Source organism: Dendrobates tinctorius, unplaced genomic scaffold, assembly GCF_039654945.1.
Source record: "Dendrobates tinctorius isolate UK_male_01 unplaced genomic scaffold, ASM3965494v1 ptg000020l, whole genome shotgun sequence".
NCBI lineage: Eukaryota > Metazoa > Chordata > Amphibia > Anura > Dendrobatidae > Dendrobates > Dendrobates tinctorius.
In genome coordinates this window covers 25,956,955-25,976,377 of record NW_027361688.1, presented here as the reverse complement: position 1 = coordinate 25,976,377, position 19,423 = coordinate 25,956,955, and the positions used below count along the sequence as shown (strand labels likewise).

The 19,423-nt window shown below is 45.6% G+C and overlaps 1 protein-coding gene across 6 annotated transcripts in view; it reads left to right on the top strand.

The window, feature by feature from the left end:
- Nucleotides 1-19,423, top strand: part of GRIA1 (glutamate ionotropic receptor AMPA type subunit 1) — a 321,187-nt gene that overhangs the window by 226,675 nt on the left and 75,089 nt on the right. For all 6 annotated transcript variants that reach the window (XM_073567910.1, XM_073567912.1, XM_073567911.1 and 3 more), the window contains exon 9: nt 17,341-17,451. In XM_073567910.1, coding sequence (XP_073424011.1) covers nt 17,341-17,451 — 111 coding nt within the window. The remainder of the gene's footprint in view (nt 1-17,340; nt 17,452-19,423) is intronic.

Below are 19,423 nucleotides of genomic sequence, written 5' to 3'. Positions count from 1 at the left end.
TTGTAAAGCATAATGGACATGTATCTCCTTTTAATGGTTTTTATATGTTTTTGGCATAATGCATAAATAAAGGCTATATATTTTTATGGCATAACTTAGTTTGTCTTGTTGGATATATTATTAGCTAAAGAGGTTGTATCATTTCAAGAACCCTCCATTAATGAATATCAATACCATAGACACAGAGGTCCCTCATGAGTTAGGATGCCTGGTTATTTGCCTAGTAACTAAGCAGATCTTATCTTGAAGGGTCAGTAATGTGAACACTCCTTTAAATCAGTATTTTTGGTGTTCTTAAAATCAACCCCATAAAGACATTCATTGTTCAGTTACTTATTGAAGCGTATGGATGTAACAGAGGGGGTCCATCGTAGGAACCCCACTCTATGACCCAGAACTGGCCATGCCATGTGTTATGTTTTCATGGCTGCTATGTGATGTTATGTTTCCTCTCCTCTTCTCCTTTCTGTGACTCAGTCAGATTTTCTGTGGACTCAACCCTCATTTAAACAATTCCCTAAGAGGCTGCTGTCAAGAAAAGGAGAATTGCAGAGTTTGGGAAATTTATATACACTAGCTTGGCCCTTGCGAAATTTACGCACATTGGTCGTCGGGGGTGCAGGCAAATTTCAGAAAAAGCAAGGTGGTCAAATGTAATACAATAAATTGGTTTGATAAGTGGAGGCCAAAAAATGTCTTCCGGTTGAGTTGCCACCTGCAGATCATTGTGTCTTTCTGCAGGTTTATGAAAATGAATGTTTAAACTGTATTTAGTGATAAATTCTTGAATGTGTGGTTTGTTCGGCTGTTTTCTTGCTGAGAGGAGCAAGTTTACCTTTCAAATGCTGTATCATGTGTGTGTGTGGGGCGAAGTAATCAGCGAAAAAGCAGTGCATGTTTAGAAATGTGTTTGTAGTGTGCTTTGGGGTACTGTGGTGCTACCTGCAGGTTATTTTTCCTTACTGCAGGTTTATGAAAATCAATGTTTAAACTGTATTTTGTGATCAAATCGTGGATGTGTGGTTTGTTTGGCTATTTTCTTGCTGAAGGGGGCAAGTTTACCTTTCAAATGGTGTATCATTTGTGTGTTTGGGTTCAGTTTGAACGTAGATACAAAGGAATCACTGAAAAACAGTGTTTAGAAATAATAGAATAGATGTCAAATTCCCCTTTTAAAAGAAATGTGTTTCATATATTCACAAATAGAGTTGAGTGAAACGGGTTGAAAAAATTCAAAAGTCGCCAACTTTCGCCAAAGTCGGGTTTCATGAAACGAAACCCGACCTTAGCATGAGGTCAGCCACGAGGTTGGCGACTTTAGTGCCAAAGTCGCGTTTCAAAAGATGCTTTAGCACCCTTTTTCAGATAATCTGGAAGAACGGACACTGTGGGCAACGTGATGACATAGGTAGCGGTCACCACCATCTTGGAGAAGGGCATGCAAGTGATTGGCTTGCTTTGTGTGGCGTCACAGGGGGTATAAAAGGGTGGGGACGCCGACCGCCATGTTACTCATGCTGATCTCAGAATAGGGAGAGCTGCTGCAGCTGCTGATTCTGTAGGGAGAGCGTTAGGAAGGCAAAAAGAAAAAAAAACTGCTTCTGCTGCTAGCGCTTTTCACTGTAGTTACTGTGCAGTGAAAGGTGAAGATTTTTGCTTTTGTGCAGCAGCGCTGGTGGTGATTAGCTTGCCTTTTAAGGCTAGCTGCATTGCTGTGTGCACACTGGTGTTCAAACTGCTTTTCTAAAAGCAATCCAAATTGTATTGTTTTGTCCTGGTGAGGTAGTGAGCGTTCATTTTTTCACACACCTTACAGTGGTGTACGCTCCTCACACAGTACCGTGTAAAGGCTGTTATCATGGCCAAATTGAAGCTATCTACGTGTGTGACTCTGTAAGGAAAAGTCGAGGAGTTTGTCCGTTCTTACATACCTACACCTTATAGTTTTGTCCGTTTTTCAAACAGTTTAGTATATTTGCTGTTTGATTACATTCAAAACTAGAGAGAGTCAGCGTGTGTCAGTCCGTATACAAAAACACAGAGCTTGACAATTTTAATTACACCGTACGCGGTGTACATGCACGCTCCTCTCAGTACCGTGTAACGGCTGTTATCATGGCCAAATTGAAGCTATCTACGTGTGTGACTCTGTAAGGAAAAGTCGAGGAGTTTGTCCGTTCTTACAGACCTACACCTTATAGTTTTGTCCGTTTTTCAAACAGTTTAGTATATTTGCTGTTTGATTACATTCAAAATTAGAGAGAGACAGCGTGTGTCAGTCCGTGTACAAAAACACGGAGCTTGACAATTTTACATACACCGTACAGCGGTGTACGTGCACGCTCCTCTCTCAGTACCGTGTAACGGCTGTTATCACGGCCAAATTGAAGCTATTTACGTGTGTGACTCTGTAAGGAAAAGTCGAGAAGTTTGTCCGTTCTTACAGACATACACCTTATAGTTTTGCCCGTTTTTCAAACAGTTTAGTATATTTGCTGTTTGATTACATTCAAAACTAGAGAGAGACAGCGTCTGTCAGTCCGTATACAAAAACACGGAGCTTGACAATTTTACATACACCGTACAGCGGTGTACGTGCACGCTCCTCTCTCAGTACCGTGTAATGGCTGTTATCACGGCCAAATTGAAGCTGAGTGTGTGACTCTGTAAGGAAAAGCCGAGGAGTTTGTCCGTTCTTACAGACCTACACTCTAGGGAGATTCTAATTCTGCCCAATTCTATATACAACTTGTAGTTTGTCATACACTAGGCAATATCTGCCGGTCACATTGCGGTGTTATAGACACAGGACATGACAGAATCCAACTGTGTCCTGAAGTGTAGAGAGATTCCAATTCTCCACAGTCCTCTATCCACCTTTCTTACACCATCCAGAATCTGCCTGTCACATTGCGGTGTAAAATAAACCGGGCCTGACAGAATCCAACTGTGTCCTGAAGTCTACAGAGATTCCAAATCTCCACAGTCCCCTATCCACCTTTATTACACCATCCAGAATCTGCCTGTCACATTGCGGTGTAAAATAAACAGGGCCTGACAGAATCCAACAGTGTCCTGAAGTCTACAGAGATTCCAAATCTCCACAGTCCCCTATCCACCTTTATTACACCATCCAGAATCTGCCTGTCACATTGCGGTGTAAAATAAACAGGGCCTGACAGAATCCAACTGAGTCCTGAAGTCTACAGAGATTCCAATTCTCCCCACTACTATATACACCTTGTACCTTGTTTTACAGTACCATATAGTTGGTGGATTTTTGGGTACATTTTCCCCAAAAATGAGGAAGTGTGGTGGAAGAGTCTGTGGAAGTGGGCGGGGGTTGGCAGCTGGTAATGATGATGTTGGTGTTGGTGGTGGATCTCCTGGTAGTGGCAAAAGCAAAATAGCACCTAATGCAGGAGGTGTTGAGCCTGAGTCATCGTCTGGCTCCACAAAGCCTCAAAGGCTCCCTTTTTTGGCAGTAGGTAATCCGCTTTTAAAGCCGGAGCTTCAAGAACAAGTTTTGGCTTACATTGCTGACTCAGCCTCCAGCTCTATCGCCTCCTCTTCTGAAGTTTTAAAAAATAAAAGCACTGAGTCATCATTGGAGGCTCATGTTCATGAACCACACCTTTCCTTGTGTCCTTCACCCCAACCAAAATTGAAGGATGCGGCAGGCCACACTACAGATTACTCCATGGAGCTGTTTTCACATACCATGCCTGGGTTATCAAGTCAAATCGTGAATTACCCAGGCAAAGATGAATCTGACATGGAGTGTACTGATGCACAGCCACTGATAGATGATTCTGCTGGTACATTCACTCAGAGCACTACATTGTTCTCGCAGTGTACTGAGCCAGAATCTGACCCAGATGAAACTCAGGTGCCCCTTCCCGCATACTATACCACCATACACGGTGACAGAGAGGAAGGTGCACATGACATTGAAGAGGAGGTGATGGATGACCCACTTGTTGACCCAGATTGGCATCCATTGGGGGTAGAGGGTGCCGCTGCCAATAGCTCAGAAGAGGAGGAGGAGCATCCGCAGCGGGCATCGACATCGCAACAGCTGTTAGCTGGCAGGCCCGGAGCAGTCCTAAAACAGGTTACAAAAACCAAAAGAGTTGCAGGACAGCTTGGCCAGACGGTCAAAATAGCACAGCGTGCAAGGCCTCAAAATGTCTTCCATAGAAGGAAGAGTGCAGTGTGGCACTTTTTTGAACAAAATCCTAATGATCAGGCAAAGGTTATCTGTAAGAAATGCGCAAAGACCTTTAGCCGAGGGAAAAATCTGAGAAATTTGAATACCAGTTGCATGCTAAGACATTTAACCACCATGCACTTGCAAGCGTGGACGGACTACCAAAACTCACGTACTACATGTGCTACTGCTCCCAAAGAAGGTAGTCAGCAATGCTACATTGTTTCCCCCACTGTAAGTCCACCGGTTAGCACACCACCAGCAGCAACTGTTGAGTTGTCGTCGCAAGGGCAAATCAGTCAGGGAATCACACTGTTATTGCAACGAAAGACTGAATCTAGGCCATCAGAAAGAACACCAACTCCATCACCATCATCAACCCTCTCTCAGTCCGCCATGTCCACCGCTAGTTCCACCATATGCAGCTCTCAAGTCCAGCTCACCCTACCAGAGACTATGAGTAGGACAAGAAAGTACTCATCCTCTCATCCGTGTACACTGGGTTTGAACGCCCACATTGCCAAACTAATCTCGTTAGAGATGATGCCCTATCGGTTGGTTGAAAGAGCAGCTTTCCGCGAACTCATGGCCTACGCAGTACCACGCTATGACCTACCCAGTCGCCACTTCTTTTCTTGCAAAGCCATCCCAGCCCTCCACCTTCATGTGAAAGACCGCATTGTCCATGCACTCAAGCAATCATGCACTCAAGCAACTGATGCATGGTCCAGTAGGCATGGCCAGGGTCGTTACGAGTCCATCACTGTGCACTGGGTTAATGTGGTGGATGCAGGGTCCACAGGGGACAGCTGTGATGGCACAGTGCTGCCTAGCCCATGGTATAGGAAACAACTGGCTGTAGGCGTTCGACCCTCCTCCTCCAGAAGCGAAAGCTCGTCCACAGAGCGCAGTCGCACGAGCACTGCATCCGCAGCTGACAGTGGTGCACACGATGTGTCCCACTATCGATCAGCTAGTGGAAAGCGTCAGCAGGCTGTGTTGCAGATGATGTGTTTGGGCGACAGTCACACGGCGGAGGTACTGGCCGAGTACTTTCAGCGACAAACTGAGTCATGGCTGGGCAGTCTACATCTTGAGGCAGGCAAGGTAGTTAGTGATAACGGCCGTAATTTTGTGGCAGCCATAGCCCTTTCAAAACTCAGACACATACCTTGCTTGGCTCACACCTTGAACCTGGTGGTGCAGTGCTTCCTCACTAATTATCCGGAGTTAACAGGCCTGCTTCATAAGGTTCGAAGACTGTGCTCGCACATCCGCCGGTCGCCGGTACACTCCAGTCGTATGCAGAAGCTGCAGCGATTGCTCCACCTTCCCAAGCACCGCCTAATTATCAACGTTGCAACAAGGTGGAACTCCACCCTGCACATGGTTGAGCGGCTGTGCAAACAGAGGCAGGCCGCCTCTTCCTGGGACTTGACCAATTTCGCCTTTAGCAGCAGGTGAATGTCCCACATCAACATATGCCATTTTGTAAACCTCCCTAACTGGGCTGCCTCCTCCCCCCATGGCCGGGGTCACCGACAGGTGGGTGGGCCAACTCTTGGGCACAGGCACTGGCACAGGGTTCCTCATAGTGCAATCAAGTATCTCTGATGGTGGGGGTGCACACCCGCCGTCAGACACACCGCCGTACTATGAGGGGTCCAGTGCCAGTACCGACGCCCATGAGTGGGCCCCCCTTTCTTGGGCAGGGCCCCAGCATTTGCAAGGTTTACCTCTCCCTGCTCCTCCGCTGTGTAGTCTGGGCTGTCAAATCACTGGGACTGCCACTACAAATTTGGTGAACTGATAGAAGATTATGATTAAGACGTAGCTATGCCCTGTCCCGCTGGCCGGGATCTAGCTTCAGATGATCAATGGCTTCCATTTCTTATGGACGTCGACTCACAATAAGATGCAATGGTGGTTTCTCATCAGCTTTCACAGTTTTCCTACCCACAGACGTGTGACATTCCAGCGCACATTTTTAAATGTGCCCTCTCATGCCAATCCAAAAGAATCGTCTACGGCCTGTGGCTTCTGTGTTTTGCACTCCAAAGTTACGTGACAGAGCATGATAGGCAGTGAGCACCATGTTTACATCTCTCCCTGTGATCAAAATTATATGTATATGAGTAATGGCGATGGGATCAACGGTACTGCGATACAGCAACACTTTCTTCACAAAGAAAGGTTTCGCTGTCCTCACACACTAATTAATTGAGGGTCTGCATCGCCTCTGAGAATTGTGACGGAAGTTTATCCCGTGAATAGGAATTCCTAGATTTCTGCAATCACTAGAATTTATGTCAGTAATTGTATGCATCTCATTTCCTATTGCGGAGAGGCTGGACTGTCTTACTGAGACAGAAATGTATATGAAGATTTAAAAATACCACCAAAAGTGTATACTGGTGTACTCTTCAAAAACATTTCCTTTTCTCTACTTTTTAGATTGTTGTCTAATCCATACTGAGAACACAGAGATTTTAAATATTTAAACTATGCTATATATACATGCTATCCAGTGATAATGTACCCTTTCTCAACTTTGTACAAGCTGGTCAAATCCATACTGGGCCTGAGACCGTCTGAGCCTGCCTCCTGATCTATAGACATAGGTTTTTAATGTGTAAACTATGCTATACATACCTGTAATCCAGTGATACGTTACCCTTTCTCACCTTTGTCCAATCACGTCTAATACATACTGGGCCTGAGACCGTCTGAGCCTGCCTCCTGATATATAGGCATAGGTTTTTAATGTGTAAACTACGCTACATATATACGTGTTACCCGGTGAAACTGTACCCTTTATCAACTTTCTAGAATCTTGTCGAATCCATACTGGGCCTGAGAACGGCTGCCGAGCTGTTAAGCAAGCTACAGCAACTGTGGTTTGGACACGTAATTTTTTGCATTTTTTCAGGAATGCCGGTTGTCACGGTCACGTGTGTCTGGACGCAGCGAGTACCGCAAGGCGAACCCATATGACACACGTGACCCTGGATACACCGCCTCCAGTGGGGCGAATTTAAATAATAACACGTGCAGCTGGATACACCCCTCCAACTGGTGAATTTAGATATTACACGTATATATAAAGTAGTCTGGAAACCCCACCTCCAGTAAGGCGAATTTAAATAATAAAGGGGAACCTGGGTAACATTAACAATGGTGGGCCCTGCGATAGGGAATAGGGACGTGGAGACCTCCTGCACTCCCCTGAGTCAGAGTCCCTGCACTCCTAACGTTCCCTATGCCGGTTCCGCACCGGGCGACGCACAGGAACCTTAAAACCCTGACTCGCCCTGACCCTAAACCCTCACTAGGGAATTGGTTGATGCGGAAACTAATCCCACCACTGCACTAAACACACACAAGGGAAAATGACAATACAGGGGGAACACCACTTAGCTTTGCTCTGTTGCGTACGCTCCTAGCAACAGATCCCACCACCTGCGTGCATCTTCTCCTCCACCCGGATCCATCACCATAACCGGATCCATCACCATAGTGCAGCCTTGGAGCAGATTCCACCACCAGTTGCAGCTGCCCAGTAAACAGAGTCCCAAAGATGAGTCCAGCTTCTGCCAAAAAGTCCAGCATGCTTGAGTCCAGTTTTCAGCAACCAAGTCCAGGATGCTGAGTGCAACTCTCACCATCGTCGCCACTCCACCAAGCCATGCAAGCACCTCCTGCTGACACCATAAACTGTGACTCCACCACGCCATGCCAGCCCTCCATGCAGACTCCATAGCTGACTCAACCCCTCTGGCTGGGCTGCCCAGGACTCTCATTCAACTCCTTCTTTCACCCAGGCTTCCTTGAAAATGACTACTCACAATATCACCACCAGTGAATGAGCACCCCTGGCTCTCTTTTATAGAGCCTCACACCTGATTTATAATTACGTGCACATTAAACCAAAGAAACTAAAGTGAACTACCGCTCACCACCACCGGGGCAACTTAGAATGAACGACACCACGTGTAATAATTCTAATGGCCACTGGGGCAAATCAACCCACTTTGGCACCAAGCCAAAGGAAAAAAAGTTCACTTTGTCCATTTACTTGTCAGATCCACCTTGGATCATGACAGTATCCCCTCCTTAATGAGGGTCCTCAGGACCCTCAAGACCACTCCTCATAAGGGAAACACCTATAGCGGGGACGCCCAGATCCTGGGTTCACCCCACCATCCCCTGAAACTACAGGTTTATGACAAACGCACTGCTGGTATTGGCAATACATGTTCTGGAGGCACCACTCATCTCCACAGCGCCGACCTGGGGAACGAGTTTATGTATTTGTATGTTCACTATGAGCTGATCAGACTCCACAACACACTTCCACAAGGTGTTTTTTGGTGGCCACCCATACATGCTCGTTCACACACAGGTCCGGACCTGAACGTTTATTGCCACACATTCGTTTGTCATATTTTGGTGAACTCATTCTGGACTCGACAACAGAGGCGTCCCCCTGTGTCACACACTCACACCCCCGCTATTCACCAAGGGACACCACCCTCCAACCCTTTCACCATGAAGTCTGCGCCTCCCAGGGTTGGTTAATGGCGAGGGATGAGATTTGTTCCTACTCCCCCGCAGCACACCTGCCGCTCACACCTTGAGGAGAAGGGGACAGGAATATGGAGGAAATATACACTCGCTGGTTGCCTTCCTCCAAATGACTAGGAGGGGGCGGCCTCTTCGGTGGTATAGAAGATTTGGCGTCAGCCTCGCGGACTACACACCAGTCTGCTCACTACATGGACGTACCCCTTCACCTCGGGGAACCCCAGACAGCACCATGGGGATCACCAACTCCACCCACCTGTCTGGGTACGTCCGCCTGTATGAACAAGTCCTGCTCCCCTGCAGCGACTCTAGGGGGCACTTTGCCAGAGCCGCAGGAATATGGAGGAAAAATACACTCTCTGGTTGCCTCCACACGACCAGGAGGGGGCGGCTTCTTCAGTGGTATGGAAGATTTGGCGTGAGCCCCGCGGACTATACACCAGTCTGCTCACTACAGGGACGTACCCCTTCACCTCGGGGAACCCCAGACAGCACCATGGGGATCACCAACTCCACCCACCTGTCTGGTTACGTCCGCCTGTATGAACAAGTCCCTCTCCCCAGCAGCGACTCTAGGGCTTTTTGCCAGACCGCAGCCGCCATTTGATTTTCTTGTGAAGCCAAAGGAAGGCCCCAGACCCTGATAACTACTGCTGCAGCGGCTCTAACACACCATGCCGTTCCTCACTCACCTCAGTGAGGCCCGGCAGCAATTATATACAGGTCTCCACATGGCCAAGGCTCACCAGAAAAAAAAAAATTGGGTTGGTGATAAAGTCACGGTCATGTGTGTCTGGACGCAGCGAATACCGCAAGGCGAACCCATATGACACATGTGACCCTGGATACGCCGCCTCCAGTGGGGCGAATTTAAATAATAACACGTGCAGCTGGATACACCGCCTCCAACTGGCGAATTTAGATATTACACATATATAAAGTAGTCTGGAAACCCCGCCTCCAGTAAGGCGAATTTAAATAATAAAGGGGAACCTGGGTAACATTAACAATGGTGGGCCCTGCGATAGGGAATAGGGACGTGGAGACCTCCTGCACTCCCCTGAGCCAGAGTCCCTGCACTCCTAACGGTCCCTATGCCGGTTCCGCACCAGGCGATGCACAGGAACCTTAAAACCCTGACTTGCCCTGACCTTAAACCCTCACTAGGGAATTGGTCGGTGCGGAAACTAATCCCACCACTGCACTAAACACACACAAGGGAAAATGACAATACAGGGGGAACACCACTTAGCTTTGCTCTGTTGCGTACGCTCCTAGCAACAGAGCCCACCACCTGCGTGCATCTTCTCCTCCACCCGGATCCATCACCATAACCGGATCCATCACCATAGTGCAGCCTTGGAGCAGAGTCCACCACCAGTTGCAGCTGCCCAGTAAACAGAGTCCCAAAGATGAGTCCAGCTTCTGCCAAAAGTCCAGCATGCTTGAGTCCAGTTTTCAGCAACCAAGTCCAGCATGCTGAGTGCAACTCTCACCATCGTCGCCACTCTACCAAGTCATGCAAGCACCTCCTGCTGACACCATAAACTGCGACTCCACCACGCCATGCCAGCCCTCCATGCAGACTCCATAGCTGACTCAACCCCTCTGGCTGGGCTGCCCAGGACTCTCATTCAACTCCTTCTTTCACCCAGGCTTCCTTGAGAATGACTAACTCACAATATCACCACCAGTGATTGAACACACCTGGCTCTCTTTTATAGAGCCTCACACCTGATTTATAATTAAGTGCACATTAAACCAAAGAAACTAAAGTGCATTACCGCTCACCACCACCGGGGCAACTTAGAATGAACGACACCACGTGTAATAATTCTAATGGCCACCGGGGGCAATCAACCCACTTTGGCACCAAGCCAAAGGAAAAAAGTTCACTTTGTCCATTTACTTGTCAGATCCACCTTGGATCATGACACTGGTTAGGCCTAATTCAGGAATTGTGGTTGACCTGCACTTATTGGGAAATCATCGTTCGCGGGGATTAATTGGAATCACAGATCCCCATCACTAGCGGTGTTCTGCTGGTTATCTGAACCTGTAAGCGACAAAAGCTGGTCCTTTCAGTGTAGCGCGCATGCAGCCCTGGACATGTAACGCCATGATAGACCATGATAGTGCCAGAGCCTCGTGTATCCCTCTAGTAAGCTTGACGCGTACTGCGGGGGCATGCCGGAGTCTCGTTCGTTAACGTTATAAAGCTGACAAATTGCTAGCACAACTACAAATGGACATACCACACCACACACACAATCGACAAAGCTTTCAATATGTGCATCTTTTCTTTAGGTGGCATGGTTGTGGTTTCCCGGGTGGAGTCCAAATAAGCCGCAGGCTCCACTCCTGGTGGTGCCCTTTTGGACATTCCTTTAAGGTTCAGCTTTGCAATCATACTGCCCCCAGAAAGCAAACACTTTGCCTTCATGGACGCTGTTTGGAGGCTCATGGGAATGACGTCGCCCGATCGCCAGTTGGCATAATTTATTGGTGTGGGAAGTCCGACGGTATATGATCGTGTTCGATTTCAGAATGTTTTTTTTTGGTTGGTATTTTACATTTTTATTCCAGCCTTTCTTGACTTCATAAGGGAATGACAAGCCTATATCTGTGTCTCCTCCACCTCCTCCTTTTACTCCTCCACCTCTATTCTAAATGTAGTTGCCCTTTTCCATATGTAATGTTTGTCTTCTGAGCATTTTCTCTGCTTTGGGACACCTTTTAAGGTGTTTTGTAATTGTTTTCTATGTGTTTGTACGTGTTTGTGTTTGCCTGCCATTGTTTTCAATGGGGTTCGACGAACATTCGACGAACTTGCCTCCTGTGTGACAAACCAAAGCACTAGCGTGGTGGCGCAACACTACTCCTGATATATAGACGTACATTGTTAATGTTTAAACTATGCTATATATACCTGCTATCTGATAATACTGTACACTTTCTCTTCTTTTTATATTCTTGTCTAATCCATACTGAGCCTGTGAGCGTCTCTGTGTGACTGATGGAATATATATGGAGATTGACAATTATCCTTTGACTGAATAGAGCTGTACATTTCTGATACAGTGCCATATATCTGATGTTATTTTGTGTCTATTTTGTGCAAAATTTTGAAGTTTGGTGGAAGAGGCCGCGGACGTGGGCGCGGGGGGGCCAGCTGGTGATGATGGTGGTGGTGCATCTGCTGGTAGTGGCAAAAGCACAATAGCAGCTAAGGCAGGAGGTGTTGAGCCTGTATCATGGTCTGGCTCCGGAACGCCTGGAATGATACCTTTTCTGGTAGGTTAACCGCTTTTAAAGGCGGAGCATGATGAACTGGTTTTGGCTTACATTGCCGAAACAGACTCCATCAAATATGCCCGCCTCTTCTGAAGTTTCAAAAAATGCAAGCACTGAGTCGTCAAGTGCTGGCTCCTGGTCAGGAAGAACCCCTTTCCTTGTGTCCTGCACCCCCACCCAAACTGAATGAGGCAGCAGGCCACACTTCACATTAGTCCATGTAGCTCTTTCTATCATACCATGCCTGGGTTATCAAGTCAAATCGTGAATTCCCCAGTCCAAGATGAATCTGACATGGAGTGTGGGTGGCCAGCCAGGGCAGTGGGGTTAATCGGTACCAGGCCGGTGTCTCACAGGGATGTGTCACGATGGTGGTGACCCGTTCAGTGGCCCTGGGCGTCCATGCAAAGGGGTGAATTACGTTTATAGGTGAATGATACGTGACGCCACCTCTGGTTTCTGATTAGATTGACCAGCGCTGCAGTGTCGCTTCTGTGGAACAGATGTTGTGGTGCAGCTAAGATGTAGAAGACCTGCAAATGTAGGTCCGTAGTCGCAGGGCAGATGAAAGAGTTGGGAGATGGTGTGCAGTGCAGGATGTAGCAGAGCCGTGCGCCAGGCGCAGGAGAAAGATGACAGACACAGTCGTGCAGTTCCTTTACCTGTACTTGGTAGGTGCTGTCCACGACCCAGAGTACAGATGGAGAATGAGTTGGTCAGCCTGGAAGCCAATTTGGATTTCTCTCTCTGCAGATAGGTAGTGTGGCCTCTGTTCTAGCGCTTATCTGAGGTACTCGCAGTGCTGAGTTCAATGAAGTTCCCCCTGTTGACTCTCTTTTGGAACTTTCTCGTATGGCTGGCAGCCGTAGCCTTTTCCTTCTGGCTCACACACGTCGATGCTGGGGCCTCCGAGCCTCAGTTGGGTACAGAGCATTTACAGCTGCTACTTCCTCCGGATTCTGCTGCAGGAACGTCAGTGTCCCTACAAACTCGGAGACCAGAATCCGGACCATGAGCTCCAGCTAGGAGTGAGCCTTAACTCTGCTCATCCTCCAGCTCCCCTTCTCACATCCACACACTTCCCCTTCCCTGCACAGAATAGCCTAACTTTGCTTCCCCATTGACTTGCATTTGGTTTCGTGTTTCAGTCGGCCTTCGACTTTTCACGATAATCGGCCAATTTCGTTCGACCCGACTTTTGCGAAAGTCGGGTTTCACGAAACCCGACTTGACCCGAAAAAAGGCAAAGTCGCTCATCTCTATTCAGAAATAATATTGATTTATGCAGTTATACTAAAAGATGACAACAGGGGTATGGGTAGCTAATCGCTCTTCATATTGATAGGTCAAATGTAATATTTTTTGGGCAAAATGAAGAGATTATTCTGGATTTTATATGTTGTAATTATTAACAATGGAAAAGTTTGTTCTTCTTCACGACTTCACGCTCAAGGACTGTGACACCCTTAGGGAATCAGAATCCCAAGGAAGCAAAGATGAGGACCTCATTCCAGTCTTTATCCTCTATCTTGTCACCAGTGATTCATCTTCTGCTCTAAGTGACTTGGAGCAGAGGATACCGGTGTCTTAATAACTCACTGTCTGCTTGCCTAATAATGCAACGCTATATTATCTTGCTTATGTCCACCAGAACAATAATTGTCCTAGGATTAAATATCCCCATTTTTCATAATGCCATGGCTCACCATAACCACCAAGAGAACTGAACAGATGGTCAGTCTACGATTCAGACCTACAATGACATATTGTGTAGTGGCCTAAGCCTGCACCGCTGTGTTCCATTTTCTAGGTGGCTTTTGACTTTTGCTCATCTTCTTCTGAAGTTCTGTTCAGTACGAATTTTGTAGAACCAGTGACCATAATGTCAAGGTATTTTCAATAGTTACTTCTCATATCAAGAGGCTTTACAGTGGCCATACACGTATAAATGGATGGTTTCACTCGTAAAGAGTGATCCACAGATGAAATTTAAAAGAGTTGTCCACCACTGGACATCTCCATCCTAACAGAGCAGACTTCTAGTATGACAGAATAATGAAAGGCTGCAGCAAATCGGCGGCCATTGTCATGGGGCCCCGGCAAGACACAGTACTGACATCGGTGCAACAGTGTTGGTCTGAGAGGTGAGTACATAGATTTATCATAATTTTATTATGGCCAATTTAGCTGTTTTAAATGGGGTTGTCCAATACTAAGAACGGTTGTTTTTTTCCACTGTTGACACACCGTAACAGTATGAGACGTTGGGCGTGTATGAAGTTTTCATTCAAGAACCGTTAGTCCACAAACGATCTTAGATTCCTAGAATCTTCTAAGAATGATTTTACATTGTTCAACTATGTATGACTCGGCACCTGTACGGCAACTGTAACAGCCAATATTGGCTAAAATGCATATGGCTATGTTGACGTAATGAACATTCGTTTGGTTCTTCTTCTAAACCCAACAACCTACCTTTTGGCCTAGTGATGGTTCCCCTTTATGGAAGTCTTGTTATTCTTTAGAAAAAAGAGCAATTCTTTTCTCCCAACCTTTTAACCTAATGGTTGCCAAAATCAAGTTGCGAAATAGGAAACACAACATAATAATTTTTGTCAATCTTGTACACGATTATATTCTTGTGTTGTATGGTTCTCTGGACCTATCCTGCACCTCTGCTTGCCTTTGGTCTTATATGGCAGCACATACCATTTTCTTTATTGTGGACGTATTCATCCATCGAAGATACCATATGACAGGTATGTAGATTACTATGTAATGAAAAAAATTTTCCAGCCATCTTCCAGGTAAATTAGAAGGGTTTATTCCAACATCCATTAGTCCAACATGGATTAAAAGACAAAAACATCTTCAACTATATCCAAATATGTTTTTTCTTTTTCCTTTTACTATGCATTTCAGACTGTAACCAAGTCCTTATTCATGGATAAATAAATACATTTCCAATAATAAGGACTGAGTTACCGTCTGAAACGCGTAGGTAAAGGAAAATATACGTATATTTGGATATACTTGAAGATGTCTTACTCTTTTCAAATGTTGGAATAACACAACTGTTGAACTTTTTTCTTTGGATCCTCGTTGTGTCATACCGGGCGAATGGCTTTAGCTTTCTCTGGGCCGAGTATCTCACAGTAGCCTTCACAGGGGTGAGCTGTTTTTTCCCTATATCAGTGAAGATTATGTACCATACAGGTCATTAAAAAGGTTGGCTTTTAGACCTCTTGATCCTGTCGATATGCTAGACCCGAGGATGACATTGAGAAAAAGGTGAACTCAGTTATGACGGAAATCAACTGAAACTTTGCTCCAAATGGAGTGCAGGGCATATTGATTACAAAGGATGAACATACCTTTAGTGTAACCCGTACAGTTTCACAGGGGATCAGAAGGTACCATCTTCAAAGCAGAAAACTGTTTATTTTACAGACACAAAAAAGGGGCGTATTATCATGAACTTTTGGACTGTAAAGGTCTCATTCCTACACAGGTGTCCTCTTCTGTACCGGACAATCCGTAGGTTACAGACAATAGCCCTTAGCTTGGCGGTTAGTCTTTGGTACACAGTATAGTGACTAATAGTAATACAGCTACAACCTTTATTATATACAGTTTGACAACTACAAGTCATCTCAAAGTAAGATTATGGGCCCACTACAGGTTCCGGTCCAACTCTGTCTTGGGAAATACAGACTAATGGAGCTGATAAGGTTTTGTTACCTGACGGTTGTACAAACGCTGGGCAGTAGTCCACTTTGCCAGGATACACCAGTGATCACTGACTGGGTTAAGCTTTCTCCATGGACCACTGCTATCACAAACAGTACCATGCACTCTGTATCTCATCCAACACACTGTTAGTGTGCCAAATTTCACACAAAATATACAACACAGCCTGCGGGATGCTGCACCACTACTACGCTCACACACATGACCACAGACCCTACATTGCCTACCGTTCCTGCCTGAGCACAGTTTTTAGTGTTAGCTTCAAAGATGCAAAGTCCTATACATCTAAACCATGAGAATGGTACACATAGTAAAGCAACAACAAAGGTATGCAATGGTAGGCGTGCACCCTTACAGGTCATGAAGCACATGTTCTATCATTGTAGTCTAGTTTCATCACTGCCTCAGCAACGGCTTACTGAGCGACATTTTGGACTTTGGCACAATATTCTTGTCCCCAATTGCTTTATTTTTTTAATAGTCTTCAGCTTCATCTCGAACCATGGTGACTTGATGGATGAACGCTCTGTAGGAAGATCGATCTTGTGCAAACCTAGATAGATCCACCAGGGCCTTCTCCACCGTTAATTTGATTGTATCAAGCCATCAAATTATTGGTCTCCTCTACTCCTTGTTCCTTCTATTTTTCCGACCATGGTATCCTTCCCCAGTGATTGCTCTCTTCGTATGATGTGTCCAAAGTTGGCAAGTCGTAGCTTGGTGATCCTTGCTTCAAGTGACATGTCTGGTTTGATTTATTCCAAAATTGATTTGTTTGCTCTTCTTGCCATCCGATGTATTAATAGCATTTTTTTCCAGCACCACATTTCAAAGGTATCGATTCTTCTTCTGTCTTGTTTTTTATCGTCCAGGTTTCACATCCATATGTTATCACAGAAAAGACCAAACTATGTACGAGCCATGTCTTCGTCCCCATTACGGTACCTCGAACCCTCCAGAATATTGGATTGGGTTCCCCATGAGAAAAAGGAAAATTACCCCTAACCGTATTCGTCAATTACCATATCAATTCTATACTTCACAGCTAATCACAGCTTGAGATTGATGACACAGACAACACAACCAAGGGATCGTATTAAATCCACTAAAATGAGATCTAATTGAAGATAAGCCCGATAGGCCGAAGTCCTTGTATATCCCAATAACAGCGTGGGGTGTTTACAAGATTATTCGGAAATATGAGTCCTCGCTCTTGTTAATGGCACTTGACAGCTGGAGCTGCTGCCACTGACTGACAGTTTTAAATTGTCTTGTAAAAGACACCCACACTCAATACACTGTCACTACGCTGCTCCAATCCAAGTGGGAATCACTGATATATTACCCAATGCCATAGATCTCTGAAAAAGTTTCTCTCTTTTCCCTTCGGTTCTACCTTCTGCTTAGAGAAAAAAAGTCAATTTTTGTAGTAGGAATATTTGGTTGCATGCAAATATAAAGGAGCTCATCATGGATAATTCATTTTCTTTCCTAATTACCAGATAGCTACATGGAATGAAGATGATAAACTGATCCCTCTGGCTACAGATGCCCAATCTGGAAATGACTCTGTTGGAGTGCAAAACAGGACGTATATCGTCACCACCATATTGGTATGTATGCCTTGGTACATTACATATACAGTGGGGAAAAAAAGTATTTAGTCAGTCAGCAATAGTGCAAGTTCCACCACTTAAAAAGATGAGAGGCGTCTGTAATTTACATCATAGGTAGACCTCAACTATGGGAGACAAACTGAGAAAAAAAAATCCAGAAAATCACATTGTCTGTTTTTTTTTCATTTTATTTGCATATTATGGTGGAAAATAAGTATTTGGTCAGAAACAAAATTTCATCTCAATACTTTGTGATATATCCTTTGTTGGCAATGACAGAGGTCAAACGTTTTCTGTAAGTCTTCACAAGGTTGCCACACACTGTTGTTGGTATGTTGGCCCATTCCTCCATGCAGATCTCCTCTAGAGCAGTGATGTTTTTGGCTTTTCGCTTGGCAACACGGACTTTCAACTCCCTCCAAAGGTTTTCTATAGGGTTGAGATCTGGAGACTGGCTAGGCCACTCCAGGACCTTGAAATGCTTCTTACGAAGCCACTCCTTCGTTGCCCTGGCGGTGTGCTTTGGATCATTGTCATGTTGAAAGACCCAGCCACGTTTCATCTTCAATGCCCTTGCTGATGGAAGGAGGTTTGCACTCAAAATCTCACGATACATGGCCCCATTCATTCTTTCATGTACCCGGATCAGTCGTCCTGGCCCCTTTGCAGAGAAACAGCCCCAAAGCATGATGTTTCCACCACCATGCTTTACAGTAGGTATGGTGTTTGATGGATGCAACTCAGTATTCTTTTTCCTCCAAACACGACAAGTTGTGTTTCTACCAAACAGTTCCAGTTTGGTTTCATCAGACCATAGGACATTCTCCCAAAACTCCTCTGGATCATCCAAATGCTCTCTAGCAAACTTCAGACAGGCCCGGACATGTACAGGCTTAAGCAGTGGGACACGTCTGGCACTGCAGGATCTGAGTCCATGGTGGCGTAGTGTGTTACTTATGGTAGGCCTTGTTACATTGGTCCCAGCTCTCTGCAGTTCATTCACTAGGTCCCCCGCGTGGTTCTGGGATTTTTGCTCACCGTTCTTGTGATCATTCTGACCCCACGGGGTGGGATTTTGCGTGGAGCACCAGATCGAGGGAGATTATCAGTGGTCTTGTATGTCTTCCATTTTCTAATTATTGCTCCCACAGTTGATTTCTTCACTCCAAGCTGGTTGGCTATTGCAGATTCAGTCTTCCCAGCCTGGTGCAGGGCTACAATTTTGTTTCTGGTGTCCTTTGACAGCTCTTTGGTCTTCACCATAGTGGAGTTTGGAGTCAGACTGTTTGAGGGTGTGCACAGGTGTCTTTTTATACTGATAACAAGTTTTAACAGGTGCCATTACTACAGGTAATGAGTGGAGGAAAGAGGAGACTCTTAAAGAAGAAGTTACAGGTCTGTGAGAGCCAGAAATCTTGATTGCTTGTTTCTGACCAAATACTTATTTTCCACCATAATATGCAAATAAGATGAAAAAAAAACAGACAATGTGATTTTCTGGATTTTTTTTTCTCAGTTTGTCTCCCATAGTTGAGGTCTACCTATGATGTAAATTACAGACGCCTCTCATCTTTTTAAGTGGTGGAACTTGCACTATTGCTGACTGACTAAATACTTTTTTTCCCCACTGTAGATTTGGGTTTTAACACTTTTTGAGGCTGGAATAGCATTTTGGGTGTCTTGAACCTTCTGCTGGGAGAGCATATTGGGGGGAAAGCTGCTCCACCATAGGGGAAATGTAGTATTACAAGGTTCCTGTAAAACACACGGATATTCCAGAATTAAAAACACTCTTTGTAGACCCTTTGCTTTCATGATGCCTTGCACACATAGTCAAGGCACCCAGTGTCAGTGGCAGCAAAACAACCCCAAAACATCTTTGAACCTCCACCATATTTGACTGTAGGTACTGTGTTCTTTTCTTTGTAGGCCTCACCAGGTTTTTGATACGTAACCTGAGGTCACCATC